At 44.1% G+C, this 27,117-nt stretch overlaps 1 protein-coding gene across 3 annotated transcripts in view; it reads left to right on the top strand.

Moving 5' to 3' along the window:
• KPNA5 (karyopherin subunit alpha 5) overlaps positions 1–10,579 on the top strand; it is a 357,927-nt gene extending 347,348 nt beyond the window's left edge. For all 3 annotated transcript variants that reach the window (XM_085611310.1, XM_085611309.1, XM_085611311.1), the window contains exon 14: positions 7,515–10,579. In XM_085611310.1, coding sequence (XP_085467436.1) covers positions 7,515–7,702 — 188 coding nt within the window. In that variant the 3' untranslated portion in view covers positions 7,703–10,579. The remainder of the gene's footprint in view (positions 1–7,514) is intronic.
• Positions 10,580–27,117: the final 16,538 nt, after the last annotated feature.

Below are 27,117 nucleotides of genomic sequence, written 5' to 3'. Positions count from 1 at the left end.
ATCGCCCTGGCCAAGCTTACTCTCCCCTGGTACGACGGGGGCATCGCGCTTCCCGACATTCGCAGGTATTATTGGGCCTCGCAGTTATCGGCCATTAACCATGCCACGTATGCGCCTGGCTTGAATCCGGCGTATGGGATGGATAAATTCTTGCTCCCCGGTGGGAACTATAACAGGGCGCTTTACTCCCGCTCGGCCGGACGGACCCTGACGGGCCCTACTAAGATCGCGGTACGGATCTGGAAGGCGGCCAATGCAGCCATGGGCTGGAGTGAGCGACTAACATGTGCTACTCCTTTATTTGCCTCCGACCGACTGGGAAGCCTCTGGACAACGAAGGGGTTTGACCGTTGGGACACGATTGGCATCAGTAGAGTGGGAGACCTATGGATGAAGGGCGCGGTTAAGACCTTCGCGGCGCTCCAGAGCGAATACGAACTCACGGAAAAGGAGTTCTTCCGATACGCCCAGGTTCGGCACGCCCTGCTCTCTGTCTTTGGGGAGGGGACCAAGATCCCTGCCTCTTCGCCCCTCGAGGACCGCATACTCGATGGTCATGTCCCCGACAGTACTATCTCTTTAATCTATAAAAAACTTATTAATAATCGGGCTGACCTCTTGGTGCGCCTTCGGGAGACGTGGACGGGGGACGGGGTGGAATTAGACGACGAGGACTGGCAGTCCGCACTATCGTCCCCCAAGGAAGTAGCCATTCCAGCCCGTCTCCGCCTGGTCCAGCTAAAGATTCTCCACCGGGTGTATGTGACGGGCCCCCGTCTGGTCTCGATGGGATTCTCGGAAGATGGGCTCTGTAAGCGGGGGTGTGGGCTCAGTGCCACCTTTCTCCATATCCTTTGGGAGTGCCGGGAGGTGGCGGAATACTGGCGTCGGGTTCATGGGGTCATGGGACAAGTCACCGGGGTTGCGCTGCTGCCGGAGGTGCGTCGCTGTGTCTTGAATGTGTGGGAGCCCAATGATTATAACGCGGCCCAGACTCGGTGGGCGGCCCTGGGATACATGATTGCCAAGAGGGATATTGCGCAGCTTTGGGGCTCCCAGCGGCCACCCACCGTGTCAGTATGGAAGGAGAACATGGACTGGTGTATGTTCAGGGAGAAGACTGTGTATGTGGCCCGCGGTAAACCCGGGGCATGGGGTAGAATTTGGGGGCAATGGAACGCGTATCGTGGGGGTATCTGTACGCCCCCCCTAGTGGACACCGATATTGCCTTGTCCCCCTGACCCTTGATGGTTCCTTGCAACTGGATGTAATAATCGAATATAGATGTTCCTCTCCCGTTACCCCCCCCCCCGATCTTTCAGTACTCCCTCCTGTTGATAGCTGATTGAAGGTTTGGAGTAGAGTCCCCCGGATGTAGCCTGACCCACGCTTTTTGCCCTTATGCCTCGCCTTTTGTTTTTAGTTGTTATTTATGTTAAATGTATGTCTCCTGCTTCTTTCGAGCTATCCTGAGCCATTTACGGGGCTGGGCCCCAGGAGTCGCCTACTGCCTTAACTAATGTGCGATCCTTTCTGAATCTAGCGGCCGGCCCTGGTGGTTGTAGGCCCATGCCTGTAACTGATTTATTGTTTCAATAAAAATTTAAAAAAAAAAAAAAAAAAAAAGAATGTATTGTACCGTAGTTCTACTCATGTAAAATAAGTGCGCTGTTACAATTGGAACACAGTAGCAGAGATATAGAACCAGCAGTACAGTGAATAAAAAGGAATAGTATTGTTCTACCATTTTGCAATAGTCACAAACATATACGTGAATATGAAAAGCATTTATAAAATAAAGTGCATACTCCTAAGATGCCTGACTAGATGTATCTAAGTTTACCTAGCATGTGAGTAGGTGCTACAGAGCCTAAGAGCCAAGAATCCCACTAGGATTGAGTCGAACCCCCATACCTGAATAGTGAGTGTGTGGGACTTGGTCCTGGACTTGAGCTGGACACCCCACGAGGGATCGTCAGACCACTGTCAGCTGGAGCGATGGCATGTCTCTGGTCAGTGTGTCGGTATTGAAGTCTTGGTTCCCTCTTGCTCTCTGGTAGCAAGAGGTGCTGTATTTATATATCTATGTATGTGTGTTACCCATTGTTCAGTATGAGGATGACGTTGGGGATTAAACCTTGTGCGTCGATGGGAGAGGTGAAGTATACCTCCTGGAGAGTGTACTCCTCAATTATTCATATGTGCTAAGGATGGCGTCTAAGCAATATCGATTGGGAAAAACCCACCCTCGGCATGGAACTAGGTGAAAGGTTTAGTCCATAAAAGGCTGCAGTCCTCCTTAGGTGTGACGTCCCTATAAGGCTATCTGTCCTTATTTGGACTTATGTCCTTAAAAGGCTCGTTCTTATGAAATAACGGGGAGATGATATAGGGAAAGTGTTCGATGTTCCCTGGACCTATATTAGGGTACCTATATGAAATATAACACTACTACTTCATGTTGCCCATTCCAGCAATCCTGGAGAGCCCTGGACTTCACTGGCTCCATCGCCCGCACATGACCATATTGAAATTCCACAGGGGTAGCCGCCTGGTCATACCAATGCTTCATCACCTCCTGTCTAACCTCCAAGTTCTTAAAAGCTTTCTTGCAGAACTTGGCCATCTGGTTCCTTAGGACTAGAATACAGCTAGCCATGTCTTGGGGGGAGCGGTTTTTGGGAGCCTGCCCCACCCCTCTTAAACCAGACATGGAGGTCCCCTGACAGTGTGACTATACAGAAGTTAAAATGGGCTAAAGCCCGCTCCCTTCTGTGCCACATTCCCTGTAAGTAAAAAGCAGGCATGGTAAGAGGACATTGTAATTCCGCCTTAGGCAGGCCCATAATCATGCCTTTAAAGGTCTTGTTGAATTTTTCAACAAACCTATTTGTGGATGGTAGGGTGTGGAGAACTGATAAGTAACCGCACACTCCTTCTGCATAGACTTCATGTACAAGGACATGGAGTAAATGCCCCTGTCTTGCACTTCTTCCTTGGGGAAACCCACTCTGGTGAAAATCCCCATTAAGGCCCTCCCCACTACAGGTGCAGTAACGGATCTCAGAGGGATGGCCTCTGAGTATCTAGTGTAATGGTCCACCAAGACTAGGATACACCTATTGCCTAAGGCAATCTCGGGGTCAAAAGGTCCTACAATATCAATTCTCACCCTCTCAAATGGTGTGCCGAAAACAGGCATGGGAGTCAGGGGAGCTTTTTACCAGTCTTCCCACTAGCCTGACAGGTGAGACAAGTGATACAAAATACAACAGTATCTGTCCTCATCTGGGGCTAATAAATATGGGTGACGAGCCTGTCAAAGGTCTTGTCCTGCCCAGATGTCCTGCCAGATGTATATCATTAGCCATCCTTAGTATGAAGGCTCCGTAACATTGTGGAACTACCAATACACGATTTGCTCCATGCGCAGGCGCCATAGGGTCACTATACAGTAGGTCATTCTTCCAATATATGAGGTGATCTCCAGAGGTGTCACCAATTGCCTGGGTCAGCTTGCTGCCCCAGGCCCTCAAGGGTTGGACACTTTTTCTGTACTTAGCAGAACTCTTCCCTGGTGGTCCCTATTTCCACTTGCCATCCAGCGAGTCCATTACATAAAAGGGTAGACCCAACAGTACTGGGACCTGGGTATTCAATGTTGCAGGGAAAGTGGTCCCAGTATATACTCTTCAGAGAACAAAAACAATCGTTAATACTTTATAAACGAAAGTTAAACTTTGAATTTGTGAGAGATGTGAATAAATAACATCTCTCACAAATTCAATGTATATCTTTCGTTTATAAAGTATTAACGATTGTTTTTGTTCTCTGAAGAGTATATACTGGGACCACATTCCCTGCAACATTGAGCAAGTCCAGGCAGGGTAGCCAGAGAGGCAAAGTCCTCCCCTGTAGGCTCTGGGTGACTCCTCCTGTGCCCTATCCACCAGTGCTGGGGGACATTCAGGGGCTACCTTCCCACACTCCTTGACCTTCCCTTTCCTGGCAGCTTTATGGCTATTGTTCCAGGCTCCATAATTTCTTGACTCCCCTGCTGGATAACCATGGACCTGATGGTCACACAGATTCACTCAGGCAACCCTAACATTTCCAGGTGTGGCCTGAGCTCATCTTCCTTCTAGGCAGTGTGCTCCAAATCATTCCCCAACAGACAGTCAATGGGCACAGCAGTGCTCCCAGCAACCTTCGGAAGGCCTGAGACCCACCCCATGCCCCCATCGCACTCAAAGGAACAAAAGCCACGGGTAGCGGCTCTCACTGCTTCCTGTTACCACAACCTGATGAAATGCTCAGAGGACACCAGATGACACCTGACATTAGTCATACTGTCTCCTTCAGAGACTCCGCATTCTGCCCATTGATGGTGGCCCACTTTGAAGTATTGGAAGGCATGTGAGCTTTGGACACATCTGTGTATCATGGTGTTTGGGGGAAGACCATCCTAAGGCTGACAAGTCTAACAGTATTATATTCACACATTTGCTTCCCCTTTGCAAACTAGCCCAATAGATCATTGGAATGTTCTTCACAACATACACCTTCTGGCGGAACACCTCCCAGGAGTAACAATGACTTTGCACACCTCTTAAGACAGACGTATCTGCTTAGCAGAGGTAAAGGGCACAGAGTCTTAGTGCCAGCAAAAATAAGTTCAGTAAAAATGGAGGGTGTGAGGCAAAATGTTTGGGGGAAGACCACCATAAGGCTGACAGGTCTAACAGTATTATATTCACACATTGGCTTCCACTTTCTAAACTAGCGCAATAGATCATTGGACTATTTTTCACAACATACACCTCCTGGCGGAACACCTCACAGGAGCAACCAACCTCTTAATCAAGGCTCACCAACAAGTACACAAGTGGAAAATCCACCCTCAAGTCCTAAAAACGTACTTTTGTAAGTGGGGCAGTAGAGATCTTTGCAACAAAGGAAAACTGAAATTGCCAAATCTTCATCTGCAGTCCATAGGCAATACACTATAGATGAGTTGGTCAGTGATATTTGCATAAGCTTTTCCGCCTCTCCCCTCATCTGATATGTAGTCAGGAAGATACAGCAATGTACAACAAGGCTCATTCTAGTGGCACCAACATGGGCTAAGCAAAAACACAAAGGACACGTCAAACATCCAGACTCCTAAAAGCAAAATCTAGCAATTTGGCCCCTGAGGTCATAGAATTTTGTTACTTAAATCTTACAGACGAACGCATGACTATTCTTCAGGAAGCATGCTGTGGTGCTAAGAGGAAGTGTTTCAGCTACTGTTGTCTCAATAAGTATCTCAACCCCCTACAGGTAAAGGCGCAAGATATCTCTTACCTCATACACTTAGAAAAGGTAGTATTAACGTTCACATATATAAAGGTCCATCGGGCACTAGTAGCAGCATACATGCAAAATAGAAAACGTTTGTCACTATTTTCAATTCCAGTAATAAAGGCTTTAATGGAGGGCTTTAAAAGGAGAATACCACCTAGAACACCTCCAGCACCAAAGCGGATAAATATAGTCTAACATGGTATGTGGGACCAGCCCATTAGAACCTTTGCACTCCATGGATTTCTAATTATTAACATGGAAATTGGCCTCTTAGTGGCTATTACCTGTTTGACAGAGTCAGTGGCCCGCATGTTCTCAGTATTCATGAACCTTTTATTCAAGTACATAAAGATAGGGTGGTTCTAAGAACCAACCCAAAGATTTTACCAAAAGTAATATCTTCATTTCACTTCAATCAGTTTAAAGAGTTACCAGTCTTTTTTTCTGAAAGCAGATGCCCTGTCACAAAGACCTTTACATAAGTTAAATGTTAAGAAGGTACTTATGTACTACATTGATAGGACAAAAGAATTCACAAAGACTGATGAATTGTTTGTGACAAATGCAACACCACAAAACTACAGGCAATTTCAAAAGCAGACATTGCAGATTGATTGTAAAATATATTCAAACCTGCTATGCAAAATCAAAATGTTCTCTCTCTACCTCCAAGAACACATTCTACACCTAAAAAGGGAGCTACTATGGCCTTCTCATGTAACATTCCCATTGCTGACGTATGTAAGGCAGCAATGTGGTCAAAACTGCACACCTTCACTAAACACAACTGTGTGGCTATATTAGCCTGACAGCAATCTGTGGTTGGTCAAACAGTATTGAGAACACTTTTTCAAACCTCTGTTTCAACTGTCCACTAACCTCTGCTGGTAAGATACTTCTTTATAGTCTGTGCAAAGCATGTGTATCTCCAGCGAAATATGCTACTAATGGAATATTTCCCTGTTGATTCACATGCACCCTCCCATCTCCTCATAAATGGGCAGGGTCAGCATATGTTTTTTTCTATTTTGTAACAATCAAAATGCATGTACGTATACATATTTACTCTTAATTACTATCCATTTGACCCCTGCTAGACGGAAAACTATCTTAAGAGTGGAGCCGAAGTCCATACGCATTGTGGATCAAGGGATGAGTAACTCTACCCCTCATGAATAAAAATATCTTTGAATAACAACAACTTGTAGTGTCCAGGCCTAACACTATATGGCAGGAGTATCTAAATCATGTTAATCTACTGCACTACACATTAGCAACAGATGCTTACATGGTAAATATCATATGTGGTGATCATGCACACATGTTAGTATTTCATTCTTAATATTAGTTTACTAGACCCTAAGTCTGTCTCACACACACTATAAGAGAGTTAGAGCTTCATTGTTTGCATACAATCAGCCTTAGCATATAAATAGCATTTATGTATTAAATAGAAAAGCCCTGCCACACACAACACTGGTAGGTAGAAGAACAGTGGTGTTAATGTATCTCGATATTCATTGTATGCCCCTGTCATGATTAGGAACAACTTACTATTCCTGATGTTCTGATCACAAAAGGTCCAACAAAATGCAGTTTGAGGATAGTAGGACCTTGGCTGAAAAAAACATGTATCCAAAAGAACAATTGGTAAAGTGTACAGTTGTGAAACAAGTTGTAAGCAAAATATCTAAACAGATAAACCAGGTTCAAAATGTTCTGTTAAGAAGTGTTAAATGTGTTACTCGAGTGTCTGGTTGACTTCCTCCAAAAGACCAAAAGTGGTTGAGTTAAAAAGGATTAATTACCATAATTAATTTTTCACAGAAGACACTCACGTGGAAACAGGCTTTACCTGTTAGATATTACTGTTAGAGCCCCATGGCAACAAATAATGTTTTGCATTAATGGCCCGACCATTTGACTAATCTAAGGTATGACTTTCATAGTAAAAGAGTGATCAGTGCTCAATAATAAGTTCATTTATAAATTGTATCATAACCTTTTACCTCATATTGTAATACAAATCAACTGGTAAGCAGTTACAAATGAATGGTTGTTTTCAAGAGTGCCGTATTATTTATGGAAATGGATAATCATCACATTTGTTACTATAAACAACGCAAATGTTCAAAGAGTGTGTAAAATCTGTTATTTTCTTCTTTAGGTTTAGACAAAATTGAATTCCTACAAAGCCATGAAAACCAAGAGATCTATCAAAAGGCATTTGCTCTCATAGAGCGTTATTTTGGTGCTGAACAAGAGGACTTGAACATCGCTCCTGAAGTGGATGAAAAAGAGCAGCAGTTTATATTCCAGCAAGCAGATACTCCCATGGAAGGGTTTCAGCTTTAAACTTAAAGGCTAAGTGTATACGGGGACTGTGATGGTAAAAAATTCAAAATTTACCATATGCGTCTTTCAGTCAACATTTGCAGAGTCATGTGTTCTTCAATTGACACATATTATACTGACAGAGACTCATCCTGGTCAGCCATTTGGTTCGCCATCGTTCGGAGGAAACTAGGCTAGAAATGATAAATCTCCCGTCTAGACAGGCATGCATGCCAACAAATCTGGTAAAGTCCCTCTTTGAAAATGGTTGCGTCTGCAAGAATATACGATGATCTATCCCCAGGCATGCATGCCAACAAATCTGGTAAAGTCCATCTTTGAAAATGGTTGCGTCTGCAAGAATATACAATGATCTATCCCCAATTGAGGGGTGTATTTCCAGATGCCACACTTTGTCAGGGTGTGGGGCAATTTCACCATTCTGGATGAAATTTCCTCTGAAGTTTCCCTGCTAATTTGGCTGGTCCTATACAGGCATAATTGTGTACTTTACCCTGCTCTGGCGGAGACCTCTAAAGTTGATGGAATTTCCTCCGCCGTCTGTTTGAACGTGCACTTCATTGAAACATGTGTAGCTTCATTATGAGCTATCCCATGTGTTTCCAAAGTTAAGGAGAGATAGTAAAAGATAGGACAGTTGTGTTGTAGAGGAGGGAATGTAACCGTTGATCTCAGTTAATAGTAAATGTTCTTTGTATTTATTTGTTTTTGATGTTTGGTTCTGATTTCAGGGTGCTCATATCAGGGGTTTCCTATAAACAACTATGTTCAAAATAAAATATAAAAAATCTAATTTTGGGGTGTTATAGTCACTATATAAGCTCCTAAACGGATTTTTTTTCAGCAGACCACGACGCACTGCATCTGTGATTGATTTTCATTTTTCGATAGGAAAACTACCTTTCATTTCAAAACAGCCAGGATTAAGCAGAATATTGATTCTGAGCTTATTCTCTGCTTTAAAGCCCATTAGAACATTGGAATGTTGGGAGCTCCATTGAAAACAATGGAGTGCTCCGGGCTTATAATGGCTGGTATAAGCCCGGAGCGCCAACATTCCAATGTGTCTTTGTTCACAGCTCTGGCTGTGAACAAAGACTTCAGGGAGCCGGAGGGGATTTGAATCCTCTGCGCTCCCTGAAGGCTTCGTTTTGTTAGAACATTCTGCCCTCTAGTGGCAGAATGTTCTAATAGCCTTATAGCCCTTCGTAGCAGGGCTATACCGGCTTTTAAAGTCCCGCTGCTGTTGTTAAAGTCCCTCGCCTTCGGCTCGGGCCTTTAACGCTGCAGCGGGCCTTTAACAGCCGGTATAGCCCGCTACGGCGGGCTATAAGGCTATATTATTGTTTTTGAATTTGTAGATATCTGCCTTGAACATATACTCTTTACAAAACATGTATAAATCTTTTCTGATATGCTGACTTAAAATGTAAGTTCTAAATGGGACTCAAACGTATACTTAATTTGGGCTAAACTTTCAAATAGAAGGTGCAATGGCACCAGCAATATGAATAATTCTACGCATGGGCAAATATTTTAAACAGATTCATAATTTCTTGAAATGCACCACTGTAATGCACCATTTATCATTTATCTGCTTTCTCCAGTAAAAATCTACTCAGATTGATTGATTGGTAGCAGTTCCTGTTCTGCAAATGTGTCACTAGCTCTTTCAACATAAAAACTGACAAGTAAAGAGTTCTACTTGGACTATCATTGTGTCACAGAACTAATGTACAAGTTTGTTTTTATGTGGTAACTTTTATTTTGTGTATCTATTGATCATCATAAGTGTTTGCTTTACCAATCTTGTTTACATGAAACTGCTATTTTGTTTTTGCAAACCAAAATTTTGTAACCCTGATTAGACAGGTCATTTCTGGAGTGTTTTTTGTTAATTGAGGTTATGCTTTGAACAGTTAAACTGTCTGACTCTATTATTTATTTAAATATAGCTAAGGGAAGTTAATCTCATGAATGCTGGAGTTGATATTGGAATAATCTGTAAAATACCAGCACGAGCTCAGCGAAGAACATGCTACTTTTTATCATTACTTACGTGGTTGATCTTAAAAGAAATTGGTGGTGAAAAAATATTTTAAAGGCGCATATTATTTGTAGCATTTTCAATAAACCATGTGAATGTAGTTTCCCTAAAGAGTAACACACTACCTGTGTATTATACAGTGCAAGAAAGAATGTACCATGCTCTGGTATAGGGGAGCTGCGTGAAGGTGCAGTGATAATGCAGGGATCTGGTCAGCAAACCATTCATCAAGGCACTGTTTCAGCAAATTAATCCTGTGTAAAGTTTCAGGTACGGGGTGCATTCTTAGGGCCCCCGATCTCAGGAAATGCAGATTAATGTTGCCACCAGCGTGCTACTCTTCGAAAAATTTATTTTTTATAATTGCTGTGTTCACAGTGGCTACAGGACCTCTAAAGGAGGTGACAGCTTGACAACTGGTGTTATCTGTATAGCCACCAATCCATCTATCTAAATATATATCTCAGACTGAGAAGACAGCAGAGAGAAAATGCTCTATTTCATGATCATTAACAACCAACCACTCACAGTGGTAATAATTCTAATATGTTTCAACATTTCCTAAGTACAATACTTAAACTGAACCTTCCAAATGTTTAGGCTATGAGGAATGGTCACATGTCTTGCGATATATTTAATATATTTTAACACTAAATAAATTTGTTGAAAGGAAGGATAATACCTTGATGATTTATATATTCTAATCAACTTAACAAGCTTTAGAATACATGTACTTCTGTTGGATACATCTCAGCTCAGATTCCTCATTTTTAGAATATCCCCAGTTTCCAGACTGGATCCAGAAGATTTCACAGTAGTGTACCCACCCCCCCCCCCCCCCCGGTAGGTGACTCCATGGGGCACCATGTTGTCTTCATCCTGCCCTGGAAGCAACGATGAAGCCACATTTAAGCACCACCCTTGTACGTTCATGTCATTTCCTTTCTTTCCCTTTCAGTTGACAATTTTTTTAATTACAAGATTCTTTTTTCCAGTGTGCATGGGAACTAGGTCCTCCCCTAAAAACGACATGGTTTAAGCCTTTTAGGGACTGTCGAAAGCAGATGTCTGTGACAGAGCTAAACGAGGTGTGTCTCTGGTGTTTGAGTTAGTCACGTGACTCCAAATTATAAATCCATAGGCAAATCCAAAGGCAATCCAGGAACACAAAGTGAAGCCTTAAGCCGCCTGACAGCAAAAGAAGTCTTAGAAGACCTGCTTCAAGTCGACAGTCGAGGGTGTGGACCTGTACTAGAGGTCATTCCCACAACAAATCCTTGTCACTGCCCAAGTCTTTTGGTAAGTCAAAGCAGAAGGCCAAGCAGGATTTGCTCCAGCTATTTGTTGAGGAGATATAGTTGTGCTTCATGGGAAATGGGAAATGAGGTCTTGCAGGCACTCCCTGAAGAATACCAGGCTAACCTGACTCAAACTAACCCCCAGAATGATCAGGATTTGCAAAATATATAATCCAGCCACTAGCGACTTTTTGGCCAGAGCAGGTAGAAATAGCGTGGGGCTTCGGGTGCATACTTGAATGAGGTCCTCAGGCTTCTGGGGTGACTTGCAAGCATCTTTAATGGACATGCTTAGGATGCTTTAAAGAAGGACAGGCTATGGCATGTTCCCTGGGCCTTTCCACCCCGCAAGACAGTTCTCTCAACAGTTTTGCCCCTTGAGTAGCTGCTCCAGAAGGTTGGCATACCAGCACCGCCAAGGTACGCCGCCCTTGCAACAGGGACCGCAGTCCTCTTGGGGTCGGGTGGGTCAAGCAGACAGTGCTCAGGTGATCAGGGCAGCTCGCTACCCAGTCCCACTTCCCTGCATCATCAGCCTCCGAGTTGCTTTAGTTTGCCTTTATTGGTACATGACCATCCAGTGGGATGGAGGATCAGACATTTCCTCCAAGGGTGGCAAAAGATGGCAGGTTGATCCTTAAAATCGTTCAACGAGGCTATGCCCTGCCATTCCTTTTAAACCTGTCGTACCCCCTACTCACATTAGAAAATCTTTCAGAGGAGCACCTATCCAGCTTGCTTCAAGAAGTGCAGACTGTTTTGGCCGAAGAAGTCATAGAACGGATTCCTAGCCCCGGAAAGGGAGACTGGCTGTTAAGCCGCTATGTCCTTGTACTTAAAAAGCAAGGAGACCATAATCCCATTTTAGATCTCCACCCTATGAATGCCTTCTTGTAAAAAGACAAATTCAAAATGCTCACACTGGCCCAGGTTCTGTCGATCCTGGATCCAGTCAACTGGATGTTTACTTTGTACCTACAGGTCTTTTACTTTCATGTACATGTGCTGTAGCCAGACAGATGCTAGTTAAGGTTTTCCAATTTGCTGTGCTCCCCTTGAACCTCACGGATGTTCACAAAAGTGATGGCGGTAGTAGCACCCATCTACGGAGGTTGGGGATACCACTTTTCCTCTACCTAGACTTCTGGCTGTTGCACCTGGGTTCGCCACAACCAGTCATGGACGAATTCGAGAATACAGCGAACCTCGTGATATTGTTGGGTTTTACTACCAACGTGCTGAAAGTCACACATGAGTCCTTTGCAGAGGCTCCCTTTCATTAGTGACATCCTGGATACGGGGCAGTTTCAGGCCTTCCAGCCACCACAGTGAGTCCTGGACATTTCAACTATGATCCCTATGTTTCAGCCTCTGTCCTGGTTTCGGTGAGAGGGGCTCTGAGGCTTCAGGCCTCTTAGCATCTTGCCTGTCAACTGTATCAGGTGGCATATCCAGGCTGTGCAGTGGAACCTGAGGTCTCAGTGGGCCCAGCACCATGGGACTCTCTCTGATTTCATCCATATTTCTTAGGAAGATGCAAAAGACCTGCAGAGGTAGCTGAGCAACTGGACCAGCAGTAGACCGTTCTGAGCCATTCCACAGACCTTTCACCCATGTATCTCTTCTAAAGAGGAGGAATCTACAGTTGTGGAAGTAAATGTTACTTACCTCCAGTAATGCTGTTTCTTGTGGAAACACTATCTAACAGCAGATGCCACGCTGCCCTTCTGTCGCCTTGTTGTTTGGAGTGGTCTTTTTTCCAATCCCAGAAGGTCCCAATTTAAGAATCTCTACTCTGGTACCTCTTGATGTCTTTTGATGTTTTGTGTCCGAGGGTACAGACAAAGTAAAGTAAAAAAACTCACATTGACACACAGGAGTGGTGCTTATATGCAGCTCCATCGTCGTTTCCAGGGTGGAACAAAGTCATTGCAGAGCCACATGGTGCCACCTACTGGTGTATTTCTTTTTAAAATCTTCGAGATCCAGTCTAGCACCTGGCGAGGTTCCAAAGGTGAGAAATCTGCAGTTTTATAGATTATGCACCAGAAAGCGCATTATCGAAGGTAAGTAACAAGCTCTTTTGGGGACTGTTTTGCGAGGCAAAAGGACATCTATCCCAAAAGCAGTGAGGAAAAGAGCCAAAACATCACTATCAAGATGCTGACAGATAAGCACAAATACAGGTTTGTAATTCATGGTAGCTCTGTGTCACTTGCCATCTTCTTATTTTCCACTTGATCAGCCTCAGACTGTCTGTTTCAGTCCTCAGAATCATTTGTTGCGGCAGGATCATCATCAGGACAAAGGTTAGGTAACTGACCGTCTTCTCACATTTATTTTATTTCCATTTTTTCAGCACAAGGAGAAGAGAACCCATTGTAATTGTCGTGCCCCAGGACCTGATTTAGAGAGGGATTTGAAAAGCTGAAGACTTACACCTACAGATGTCATTAAATGACTTTCCTCTGATTTCTTAAAAATCCTCATTAAATCTGGAAGAATCATCGACTTCTTGCCTATAACTAAGCCTACAGTGTGAGATTTTCCACCAGAATAAAACTTTGCTGGTTTACATTTAGAGTTGTCAGTATTGTCAAGGATACACAAAACTGACTAAGAGCATCTTTGGAAATATACACAAATGATAGTGGTTCATGTGCACCATATTTGAGTAGTTTTCCATGTGGTGAAATTTCCACTTTGAAAAGGCATGGTCGAAATATGCATGTAACAATTGTTTTCAGAAGTCTCTGGAAAACAAGTTTCCCAGTGAGGATACTATTTTTCCATGCACCACCATGGAATATGTAATTGTAACCTTTTCTTTCCCAGTCTCAAAAGAACTTATTCCTGTCTTCAATTAAGTTATTCTGTTGGGTTTTAAGGTGAGAAACTGTCTGCAAAATGTTTTTGTATACCGACAGTCTTCGTAGATTTTGCAGGATGATACCAATCTTTCCGAACATCCCACGATGTCCCCATAAAGCCAACTTTATAGACTGTCAAATTAAAATGTAAAATCTTCTATCACAAATGCCTTTCTAGTGCATAACTTAGATTTGTCAAAACTATTGTGAATGAGGCTGAGTTTTGGCGTGCCATGCAGCCCAGCATTGTTTTTTTTTTTTTTTTTTTTAACTTTTACTCAGGCACTCACTTGAATTAATGACCTGATTACAGTTCTCCTGATTTGAATTTTCGGTCACTTTTGGACCAACGAATGTACACATTGTACAAGCTCTGCATATCTCCCATTCCAGAGCATGGAAATCCGGCCTTTCTTATACTATTACAATTAAGCAACAATACTGTTAATAAGGCATTGTACAAGTTTATTCACTAACGCTGCATTTCTACGGTGTCTTAACATTGTATCATGCAGAATAATATATAAAACCTTTTTGTTTTTTTGAAAACTCAAATCCTTTTAAATTTGTAATCCCAGCATTCCAAGTGCCATCTTGTGGTTGTGATGTCCTTTAGAAGCGTGAAATATATTACATCACAGTGAAGCGATCTGAAAAAAAAGAAGCATGTGTTGTTTTTTTTTTACATTTTGACTGCCTTTAAGATACAAGTGAAACTATTTTCGTGATGGGATCTGTTTTTACGATAAGAATGTAAGTATATACAAGATTAGCAGGAGTTATGGTTATTAATCTAGCATGAATTTATAAATTGTCCTTTTTGTAAACTCTGCAGACGCAGTGAAGGCACCAGGGCCCTGATTGGAAATACTTTATATTTGTTTAACAGGGCCCTAAAAATAAAAGTATAAATATAAATAATATTAAAAACAACATAATGGACAGAAGCCTGTGATAAGAGGTGGCTAACAATGAATATAATCCTTATTCAGGATTATCTGAGAGTTTTGAGATTATATGTATTAATTTGCAGAGTGACGGCCAGCCTTTTGGCTATCATCAAGTTTTTCTTTTAGCCCAGTGGCCACTATTAAAAAGTTAACTAACAGTACGCGCATAGTTTTTCACTCTTCTCCTGGTGGCAAAAAATTTGTGGCCATGCCACGTTTCTTGATAAATGGAAACCACCTGCTTGTGCATTTGTTTTTCTTAAGAACCATCTACAACTACTTTCCTTTTTCCAGCTTGCGGGTCCCTCGTTCAACCTATTCCAGAGCCAAACTGCTTGTCAGTGCTGTTAACAAAATGTAAAGACACAAGCAAAAGGAATTGTAATTGTGATTTGCTCTTGTCTGGCCATCTTCTCATGTTCTTGCTTGTGTATCACACGTCTCGCATTTTAATAATAATTCAATACAGTCTTGCTCATTCTACATGGGCCATATGTATTCGAGACGCAAGATGCTGAAGGAAAGTGAGTCACACTATTTTGATCATAAGGTCATTGCTAGGAGAGACTATTTCAGGAGTAACCGTCCATGGATCTCACAGAGAGTTCTCTGGATTTTCATGCAGTTTCTGGTCTGTTTGTTGGCTAGCTGTGATTTTGATAGTTTGAACACCTTACATCTTTCAGAGGGTAGCTGTTGCCCAGGCAGTGTGCTTATGACATGTTTTCCAATCTTCATCTTGGCTCAGCACACTCTTGTAGTAAGCTCTTGCCCAGGAAATGCTTCTCTGCAAGATAAGCACAAATCTATTTATCGATGTGGGAAACATCGTTTACAACGCGGGAATTACATCGCGATGCCATTACATCGCGGTTTTTACAACGCAAGTCGTTACGACGACTTGCGCTAGATGGCGCTCTAGGACAAGGAATAGTATAATTTACTATCCAACACCTTCCCTACTGTACGTAGACTGGAGTTGGAATAGTAAATTATACTCCTCCTAAGTCCTATTCCTTGTCCTAGAGCGCCATCTAGCGCAAGTCGTTGTAACGACTTGCGTTGTAAAAACCGCGATGTAATGTACCGCGATGTAAATGTATGCATTGTAACGTCATACATCCATTGATGTCACTTTTCTTGTGGAAGGTGACATTTAGTCTTGGGGTTACTAGCAAATCTTTCCCAATGGCATGTGGCTGCATATGTAGATATGCTCTCTCCGCTTGCTCCATGAGACACCATTACTAAACACTAAGTGCTAACTTACACCCACACTCTCCCCCCACGTCCAGAAACCTAAGAGCCCACCTCACGCCCTGTCCTTAATACTCAACATGGAGGCAAACTTTACTGTCCTCTGAGCAGAGCCATACTCATCTGTGACCTGATATATAGACTAAGATTCTCAAGAAAACTCTTCTTTTAAAGTATCTTCTTGCACCCCACCCCCTACAGTGGATGAGGGAAATTGTCACATGCTTGCCTTCAAATGCAATGCAACTGCTATCAGCCTGCTCTGGACATGTAGCTTTATGGTCTTCAGAATGCTGTGATAATCTTTTTTAAAAAATGGTATTCTGGTAGTGGCAGTTTTAATACAAAATTGGCCACTAAACACAAAACTCCAGAGGATGAAACGGTGCATAATGGTGCTTACATGACTTCAGTAAGTGTTGGAAGCCGATGTCAGCAAACTGTGAGAAAGAAAGTTATAGGCAACGAAGATGCACCTGTATGTTTATTTAAAATGAAGACATAGTCATCTGCCAGGAAAATGCAATATCAATCATAGTCTTACACCACTTTTGTATATTGAAAGAAACAAATGGATATATAGTTCTCTTAGCCTATAGTCCAGTAGAATCTTTACTACAGATACCAGTCACATCTTCAGAGTGTGGACTCTTATGACCAGATATAATCATGGCATTTGGCCTAAAGCAATCTGTGTAAGAATGATTGATTAATGGCATAAATCGCAGCTATTCCAAGAGGTCTCTTGACACTGATCTTATGACAGCCTCCAAACAGCCAGGATTTCAGGTTCTTGCTGAATCTAGTGGCATGAAAGAGCACTATATAGCAAGGAGCAGATAATTCTATTAACTTGGCCTTCGAACAGAGAAAGAGCGACCTCCTATTGTTTTAAGAATAAATGTAGGGATATTTAATAAGAGTACATTTTTGCTGTTATTTCCTTGAGGGCTATTAAAGGGTCATTTTGAAATAGAGATAGTGTTGATAATTAGTACTGGCAAGACAGCTAAAGGTCAAATGTATGTTCTTCAATTCAATGCAGTCAGCCACTGCCAACCAGTGTGGAAGTCTAGGGCCTGATCATAGATTATTTTTTTATTGAATGTCGAACTTCGCCTGCACAGACATATTTTGTGCACTCTCTAACTTGGCCAGTTATCATAGAGGAAGTCCTTCAAAGACATTATAATACGCCAAGTGGGATGTCACTGCTGGGCCTACATCCATGTCCCAATCCCTACTAAAAATTAGAAGGAAATAAAGGCTTAATTCCACAATTTGCTCCTGCAACACAATCTCCGTTTCTATTGATCTAGGCTTTTAAACCTGCTCTTCTTGTTCGTTGAAGCCAGCTAAACAATTTTGAATCTTAAATGTTGTGCAGTTTGCCAAGCCTCGGCCAGCCAGAAAAAATGGCGAAAGGTCCAGTTAAGTCATGCTCCAGTATGAACCATGTTTTTGTCTAGGTCTTTGTGACTCCTATTTCCTGTGCTCAAAAATTACACCTACAACACTGGTGCAAAATTGTACTACAGTGGTTTTCTTGTTTTCTCCTTCAACCTTTGCTGGAAATTCTAATCTCCTGAAAGTAGATGATTAACTTTCCTCTGTAGCCAATCTAAGTAAGCATTTCTGCTAAGATACTTCAATATTGCTAAATGAACAATTATGTCCTGTTCAATGAGACTTTGACAGCAGTTCAGAAAGAAGACTAGTTATGCTCTGAAATCTACAAAGCACTTTCCTTCATCTCCATTTGATAAATCCACTTGTGCTATCGTGACATCCAACTTTCCGTGGTGACTGATCTATCTCCCAAACACTGTTATACCTCAGTTGCACTTTTCAGCTCCAGACAGTTTTGGAAATCTGCCCCATAATTTTGGATTTCTTGTGATCTTCAGTAATCAAGTCACTGTGATAACTATGGTTCCTTTTAGCCCCCAACATGTTTATTCATTGTGGTACCATGATTGGTCTGACCTTCCTCCTGATCAAGGAGACAATGATCTAATTTCAAGCCTACATTTTTCAATTGCTTGAGATCACAAGGGAAAGAAACTAGGAAGGATAGTCTTGTGAATGTATACGTCTCAGAATAAGTTGGGGGGAAGAGAGTTATTTTCTATTTGCACTGCATATTTAGGGTACTCCTTGCAAGCCAGGGTTGTGGGGATAAATGCAGACCTATTTTAGATCTACCCTAGTCCCCCCCTAATATTAGGTATTTAGTGAACTATTGGTATTGTGCTCTGACTCATATATCCACTTCACCCCTGACTGTAACAAACATTAAATATATGATTTATGTACAGTAGAGATCACAAGGGAAAGACAGAATTGCTGGCCCTCAAACTTTAATTTGGTCTTCTGAGCCAGAGTGGTTGTAATTAACTTGGATAGAACCACCTCCATATTTTTATCAAAATTCAGGCAAAACTAGTCGATCTCTTCCAACTGCCATGCTTTGGAAACTTTTTTGTTGAGTTCTACATCTTGACATTTCTCATCATCCAAGCTTGAAAATCTCTGCCTCCCAGCTGATTTTCAACATCAAATCACAGGTCGTCTTTGCCAACTTTCGGCGCCCCTAGGAACATCTGCTCGAAAATTGTGCACATTTGTGCATTTAGTAGCCCCTTCTAGTTAACAGAAAAATTATGATTAAAGTCAAATGATTCATAATGAAATGAGCCTGGTAATAGCAATGCATTAGTATCCACTAGACTTTGACATGGATAGGTGTTTTGTCCCAGTATGGGGATGTTAGATTGTTCAATCACCATCCCTTTAATTGGTACCTTTGTGTACTCTGTTTCTGATGAGCTAACTGTCCACCACCTGAGAAGCACGTCTCACAGGCTGCCAAGAATGGTTACAGCTATGTACGATGTAGCATCTAATTACTGAAATACTGATAGATTGCTTCAGAACATCCAACCTATCACCTAACTAGCCTTGTTAGCAAAGCTTGTTCATTTATTTTTTGGTAGCATGAATTTTCATACAGGTTGTCTCGTGTAAATGTTATTTCATGCAAATTGGACAACTTAAAGATACTCTAGTGGAGTTATTTTCCATGGTTACATCACTTCAGAAACCACATCTCCAGAGGTAATCTTCACATGTTCCCTGCAAGAAAGACCTTTAATTCACTGTGTGACCTTAATTGATTTGGAGAAATCCCAGCCCTTCCATTTCCCCAATCTTGTGTTTGTTCATAGGGACAAATAGCAATTTGCATTCTTCTTATTTTAAATCTGAATGTTCTTGCAGATTTCCACATCCTTGGTGTGGTGTCCCTTTAACATTTTTAAAATCTCTCCATCCAGTCTGGAATGAACTCTACATGACCTGGAAGGGACAAGGATCCACAGGTTCTGTCTGCCTTAAGACCAAGATAATTACTTGCTCTTCTCATTTTGGTACTTTCATTGTAAATAGAATGAAATGCTGAAAGTCTCTTTCATGTTACATGATTACATTTAGTTCTTAGTTCTGTATGTTTCCATTAATTTGTCCTCCAATGCTATATTCACTGAGTCAGACCCATGAATTCGGCAGGCATTACTCCGAAGATATAGGCTGGGAGCTGCTGCTACACTTTGCCAAACTGTTGCTTGCTACACAGTTTTAGTGCTTGTAGTCCCAGTATACCTGTGCTTGCACATCATGCCTTTAGCTGGCTTCTCAGTCTAGGTATAGTAGTAGAGATAGCTTACATTTATATATTCTTTGTTCATGTGTATTAAGTCAGTGCTGTCTCTGCCACATTCACATTTTTCCCTCTTTGCTGCGTGTCAGTGTATTTGGGGAAGCATTAAGAATTTACTTGAGCTAGATAAACATGTGCAGTACTATCTGTGCTTCTCTTGAAAGTTTGGTACAGCATGAGGGAGGAGCTTGTGGCTGAGCACGAATGCGGGCGGCGCCATTCTATTAGAGTTGATAAAGAAAATTACAATTCCACATAATCTGTAGCATGCCTCTTAAAAACATCAACAATTTATTTAAGGAAGGGTACTTCATATGTTTGAATTCTTTTTAAGATTGTTTTACTGCAAACCAACAGTTCAGTTCTGAAACTGCACATTATGCCTCAAATTTCTTCCAGTCTTCATTTTACAGGTATCCATGTAAATGCTGAATATACATTTTGCCTGCATGTCTTGTATACAGACTATGAAATCTATGCAAAATGCGACATTTGGATTTGTTTACTTAACTTGTCTTTTTTACTAAATTGCATACTTTTTCACTCACAATTTCTGCCGTATTTGTTTTATGTTAGAAATGTAGACTACTTGTTACTTCAATACATTTTTGTACCATTTGATATTGAGCTCTCTTGTAGGCAACAGCCAAAGAGCAACAAACAGTTGTGAAAAGAATAAACGAGCTGCAACATAATTACTTTTATCTAATGTTGGTTGTAATTGGCATATTAATGTTGTACTTTAAATAAAATGACTGCATTCTCAGAATGTAAAACACTTTGAAATGTAGCAGTGCAAGTGTGACTGTCTGCAATACAATGGATTATATATACTGAAAATGTCCTAAAGCAATAAAACAAGGTAAATCTCATAGAAGTGTGTGCTGATTTGTTTTACCAGTGTGTTTTTCTGTCTAGTGATTTTCAAACTAAATATGATGACAAGTCCAAAACCCTTGCAGGATCTGTTAAAGTCAGCATGTTCCAGAATATAAGAAGCACAAAGCCGCATACTTTAAAAGAAAAAAACATATTACTAAACAAATTTCTCATCTGTCCAGCCATCTGGTCACTTGTCGATAATGTTACTCTACTGATCATCATGAAGTAGGAATGTTTGTAAAGGTAACTACTTTTAATGCATGTCTTAAATCAAACAGGGCACAATTTATCTGTGAGGCACTATCATAGTCAGAATTGAGAAAAGCCTCTTGAGAGATTCAAACTAGCTATCACTGTTGTATCTAGCGATATTTTATGATGGAACCATTTTGTGTCCTAAAGAACTACGTAGAGTTTTGACATAGGCGTCAAAGCGCAATGCCATGAAAGCTTGTTTTAGAATGTTGAGTTTGCAGTTACACACAGCAGATTAAAGATGTGTACTAAAAAGCTCCATATATGGCGTGGTCATTGGTGGGAATCCAGCTGGGAAGGCGCTACAGTTAGCAACGAGATAGGGGGTAAGTAACCTCAAGAACGACTGTGCTCTCCCAGAGAGTTTGCTGTGGTCCAAGCAAACTGCTTGTGTGTGTCATGTGTCTCACTGTCAAAGAATGGAATCGACACGTTCGAGGCATGTGGGCTGCTGAATTCATATCTGTGCATAGATCGCCGCCTAGTGTTGGGTCCGGATGTTTGCACGTTGTTGTCCTGGAAGAGTCTTCGAAGTATCCTGGGATAGGTGACTCCTCCCCTGGACTACAGTGCGCATGGGCATCCTCTCCATCCTCAGATTGTTTTTTTCCGCCATTGGGTTCGGATGTGCTTATCTTGACTCAAGTTAGGAAAAACTTTTTCTAGGCCAAAAGGCCTTTAGTTCGCGTCGGTACTGTTCCCGATCGGTATCGATAGTATCTTGTTAGTTTACTAACTTCCAGAACCAACTTTTTCGCCTCTTACACGACCATCGACCCGTTGCATCGACGATGGAGTCAAGGACACCATTCAAGCGGTGTCCTGTATGTAATGCGAAATATCCCCACATCGACGTCCATCCGGTGTGCAACAAATGCCTTTCACCGGATCACGACGAATCTACATGTATGGCCTGTGCCCGATTCCGATCCAAGAAGACTCTCCGGAATCGACGAGCGGCGAGGCTCGAGGCGCAGCAAGCGGCACCGGCCCCGGCCGACATCTTCAGCGCCGAAAACGAAGATATCGAAGACGTGGAGAACCTACCCTCCAGCCCCGCTTCCGAACACGACTCCGGATCGGAAGACGTCGACGAAACACTCTTTCGCAGAGATGAAGACGGCACCGAGGTAGGAGACTACAATGAGGCCTTAGGGGCCGAAGAGAGTAGCTCCGGTGACGAGCAAGGCCTACCCGTAACTGAGGATATCCCAGTACGCCAATCTATGGCTCCGGTCGAGGGATCGCCTTCGGGCCTTACCCAAGACCTATCCCGCAGTTCTTCGGCCCCGCCCTCTGGCCCGGCCTCGGACATTCAGCGGCAGCCATTAATGCCCAAAACGGCTGGTTTCCCTTCTTCGAAACCGAAAGCTGTATTGGTTCAACTGAAACCGGAACCGAAAGTGACGCTGGTCGGATCGAGGCCCACCACACCTTCGACGCCAGCAAAAGCCATCGGCACCGAGCGCACCAAAAGAGACTTCGGTGCCGAGCTTGCAGCAGCCGACGTCGGCGTCGATATAAGGAAAAAGACCTTCGGTGCCAACAAACCTACTCTGCTTCCGGCACCGACGCCATCGGCTCCGACCCCAAAGGTCAAACTGCCTGCTGCGTCTCTCACCGCTTCGACAGCACCACCAAAGGCACACTCATCGAAGACGTCGACGGCCATTACCGCCCCTCGACTCGATGCCTCATCGGCGCCGAAGAAGTCCACGCCCGCCTCTACGGAACCGGTCGGCGCCAAGGACTCGATGGCGCTCCAGGTGCGGCCCGTTGCTGCGCAACGCACCAAACACAAAACAGGCCTCCAGGACACGTCGGGCTCCGAGCAGCCCATAAAAGCACCGACAGCCTCTTCGGCACCGGCCAACATTACTTTTGGCCTGCTGCCGTCCACGGCCCCAAAACTGTTCCAGATCAGGACACGGGTCACACACACCACGATCACGCCTGCCGAGCGCTCTCCTGCGGAGACGTCTCCATCACATCTCATCGACGCCGACACCGGCAAGATGATGCTCCACAAGAGGAAAATAACTTCTGAGCCAGCTTTGGACTCCTTCCGGATCCCACTTAAGAGAAAGCTGCCAGTGGTTTTGGAACCAGTTCTTTACGAACCTCTCCATTCCCCCTACCAGGATCCACAGTCCTTCTCTCCAACACACTCCGACACAGATGTCTTGGAGGACTACATGGGTGACCACGTCCCCTACCCCGGAGAGATGGACCCTGAAGGACAACAGGACCCTAATCAAGCTTGGGATGACCCTGTAGACTCAGGTGCACCTATGGATGCACAGGACCCGCAACTCTATGGAGCAAAAACATCTCCCACAGAGGACACTGCCGCGTTCAATGCCCTAATTGAACGTGCTGCGGCCAATCATGGGGTGCAACTCCACTCTGACACCGTGGAGGAAGACTTTCTCATGGATACTTTCGCATCCTCAGAAAGGAACATAAAAACTCTACCCATGTTGAAGGGTGTCCTCAAACCAGCAAAGGACATCTTCAAGGAGCCCACCAGGGCAAGAGTGATAAACCCCAGGATCGACAAAAAATACAGATCGGCGCCTGGGGACCCTACCTACATTAGAGGCCAGTTACCTCTGGATTCCATTGTAGTTGCGAATGCTCGCAAGAGGGCACACTCGCAAACAACAGGTGATGCTCCTCCCCCGGACAAAGAGTCCAAGGTGCTAGAGACCTCTGGCAAACGGGTTGCCGCACAGGCAGCTAACATATGGCACATTGCCAATACTCAGGCGCTCCTCGCTCGCTACGATCGAGCACACTACGATACACTAGAACAACTACTCCAACATCTCCCTGACCAATTCAAAGAAGGTGCAGAGATCCTCATCAGGGAGGGACAGCTCCTCACAAACGCATCCATCAAGTGTGCGCTGGATGCCGCAGACACAGCTGCCAGGGCCATAAACACTAGCGTCATGTTGCGACGACATGCCTGGTTGCGAATCTCCGGATTCAAACCTGAGGTGCAAAATAACATACTCAACCAGCCTGTCAACCCCGACTATTTATTCGGGCCGGAGGTTGACACCACCCTAGAGAAAATAAAAAAGGACACGGACACTGCAAAGTCCATGGGGGCTCTCCAAACTCAGTCCTTTCAGAGCGGCTTATTTCGTCGCCCTGTAAATAGAGGAGCAGGTAGAGGACAGGGGTCACAGCAAACATACAACAAGGGCAACACACAAACCACCTACGATAAAAACACCCGGGGTGGATATCGTGGCTCCAGCACAAAGGGCAGAGGACGCGGCTACGGCAACACCAGGTCCTCCCCCAAGAACAAGCAGTGACGCCCTCTCCCTTCCTCCCGACCACATAACACCTGTCGGGGGAAGGCTACAAAGGTTCCTGTCCACGTGGAACTCCATCACCACGGACAGGTGGGTCAAAGATATTGTCAAACACGGTTACTGCCTAGAATTAACCTCAACCCCACCCACAATACCTCCAAAAAACCGTCCTATGTCCTCAGAGCACTTAACGCTCTTACAGCAGGAGGTGCAAAGTATGCTTCTAAAAGGCGCAATAGAGGTCGTACCCGTCCACGAGCAAGGTACGGGGGTGTACTCCCTGTACTTTTTAATACCAAAAAAGGACGGGTCGCTCAGACCTATATTAGACCTGAGACCCCTGAACCGGTACATTCTTTCCAAGCATTTTCACATGCTCACTTTACAGCAAGTCCTCCCGCTTCTCCAGCAGGGAGACTTCCTGGCCACACTGGACCTCAAAGATGCGTATTTCCACATACCCATTTACCCCTCACACAAAAAATACCTCAGGTTCACTGTTCAGGGACAGCACTACCAATTCAAAGTCCTTCCCTTCAGCGTGACAACAGCACCCAGGGTTTTCACAAAGTGCCTAGCTACTGTGGCGGCACATCTACGGAGGCAGCACATACACGTCTACCCCTACCTGGACGACTGGCTCGTTCAAGCAAAGTCAGCCCAGCAATGTGCCAGCCACATATCCCGCACCATTCACCTCCTTCACAGTCTGGGATTCTCACTAAATTACCCAAAATCCCATCTCCAGCCCGCACACGTACAACAGTACCTAGGTGCGACTATAGACACTCTGGCGGCCACAGCTCAGCCAAATTTAGTGAGGATCAACAGCATGCAAATGCTGATTTCCAAGTTCAAACCCCAACACTCCCTTCCTGCGCCAGTGTTCATGCAGTTGATAGGCATGATGGCCTCCTGCATTTTCATAGTCCCGCACGCGAGATTACATATGCACCCGCTTCAGGAGTGCTTAGCACGTCAGTGGAATCAGGCTCACGGACAGCTGAAAGACCTAGTGTTGGTGAGCGGTCGGGCATACAACTCTCTGCATTGGTGGAATCCACAAAACCTTTGCAAGGGCCGACCGTTCCAAGAGCCTGTTCCACAAATAGTACTGACAGCGGACGCGTCTCTCCAGGGATGGGGAGCTCATGTACTCCACTACACAGTGCAGGGACTATGGACAACACAACAGAAGAAGATGCACATCAACCTTCTGGAACTGATGGCAATCTTCCTAGCTATGAAAGCATTCAAAGTACATCTGTGCAACAAGGTCGTGTTGATCCGGACGGACAACATGACCGCAATGTACTACATACAGAAGCAGGGAGGAACACACTCTCCACAGTTGTCTCATCTGGCTCAGAGCATGTGGAAGTGGGCCATTCAGAGGAACATGTTCCTCATGGCAGAACACCTCCCCGGCAAGGACAACCAGATGGCGGATCTGCTCAGCAGACACAGCCACCAGATGCACGAGTGGGAGTTACACCCATCAGTACTCCAGCCGTACTTCCAGCAGTGGGGTCACCCAGACATAGACCTATTCGCCACAAGCGAAAACGCAAAATGCCAAAGCTTTGCCGCCAGGTTCCCACATCCGCAGTCGCAGGGCAATGCGATATGGATGAACTGGTCAGGCAGATTTGCGTACGCTTTTCCCCCAGCACCACTGATACCGCTGGTGGCACGCAAACTCAGACAACACTCACTGACACTCGTCCTGGTTGCTCCAACGTGGGCACGCCAGCCGTGGTACACCACCTTTCTCGAACTTTCCGTGGTGCCGCATCAAAGGCTGCGGATCAAACCCGCGCATTTGACGCAGAAGCATGGAGAGATTCAGCACCCAGATCCGCAACAGCTGAACCTGGCAATCTGGCTCCTGAAGTCCTAGAGTTTGGCTACCTAAACCTGCCACCTGACTGTATGGACATCATTAAGGAGGCCAGGAGACCCACTACCAGAGCTTGCTATGCAGCCAAATGGAAGAGGTTCGTCATTTATTGCAATAATAATGACATTAACCCGCTAGACGCATCCATACAAAACATAATTTGTTACCTCTTACACCTATACCGATGCAATCTGGCGTACACCTCTATACGTGTCCATTTGACCGCCATATCAGCCTATCTGCAGACCAGGCAGCACCTCTCTCTATTCAGAGTGCCAGCCATCAAAGCATTCTTGGAAGGACTCAAACGAGTCATTCCTCCAAGCCACCCACCGGCTCCAATGTGGAACCTCAACTTGGTCCTCACACGCCTGATGGGTCCACCCTTTGAACCTCTACACTCATGCGAGCTTCAATTCCTTACCTGGAAAGTAGCTTTCCTAGTAGCGATCACTTCTTTAAGAAGAGTTAGTGAACTCCAGGCACTAACCGTTCAAGAGCCATTTATACAGGTTCACGCCAACAGGGTCGTACTACGTACCAACCCCAAATTCATGCCCAAGGTAATATCGCAGTTCCACATGAATCAAACTATTGAACTGCCCGTTTTCTTCCAAAACCCACAAACTGTCGCAGAAAGAGCACTCCATACACTAGATGTAAAGAGAGCCCTCATGTACTATATCGACAGGACTAAAGTCTTTAGGAAGACAAAACAACTTTTCGTTGCCTTTGCCCCACACCACAAAGGTAACGCTATCTCCAAAGCAGGTATAGCCAGATGGATCGTTAAATGTATTCAAATTTGCTATCAAAAGGCTAAACGCACATTAACGATTCCCCCACGAGCCCACTCAACACGTAAGTTAGGGGCCTCCATGGCTTTTCTTGGAAACATTCCCCTGCATG

Source organism: Triturus cristatus, chromosome 6 (assembly GCF_964204655.1).
Source record: "Triturus cristatus chromosome 6, aTriCri1.1, whole genome shotgun sequence".
NCBI lineage: Eukaryota > Metazoa > Chordata > Amphibia > Caudata > Salamandridae > Triturus > Triturus cristatus.
This window is presented reverse-complemented; position numbering and strand designations above follow the sequence as displayed.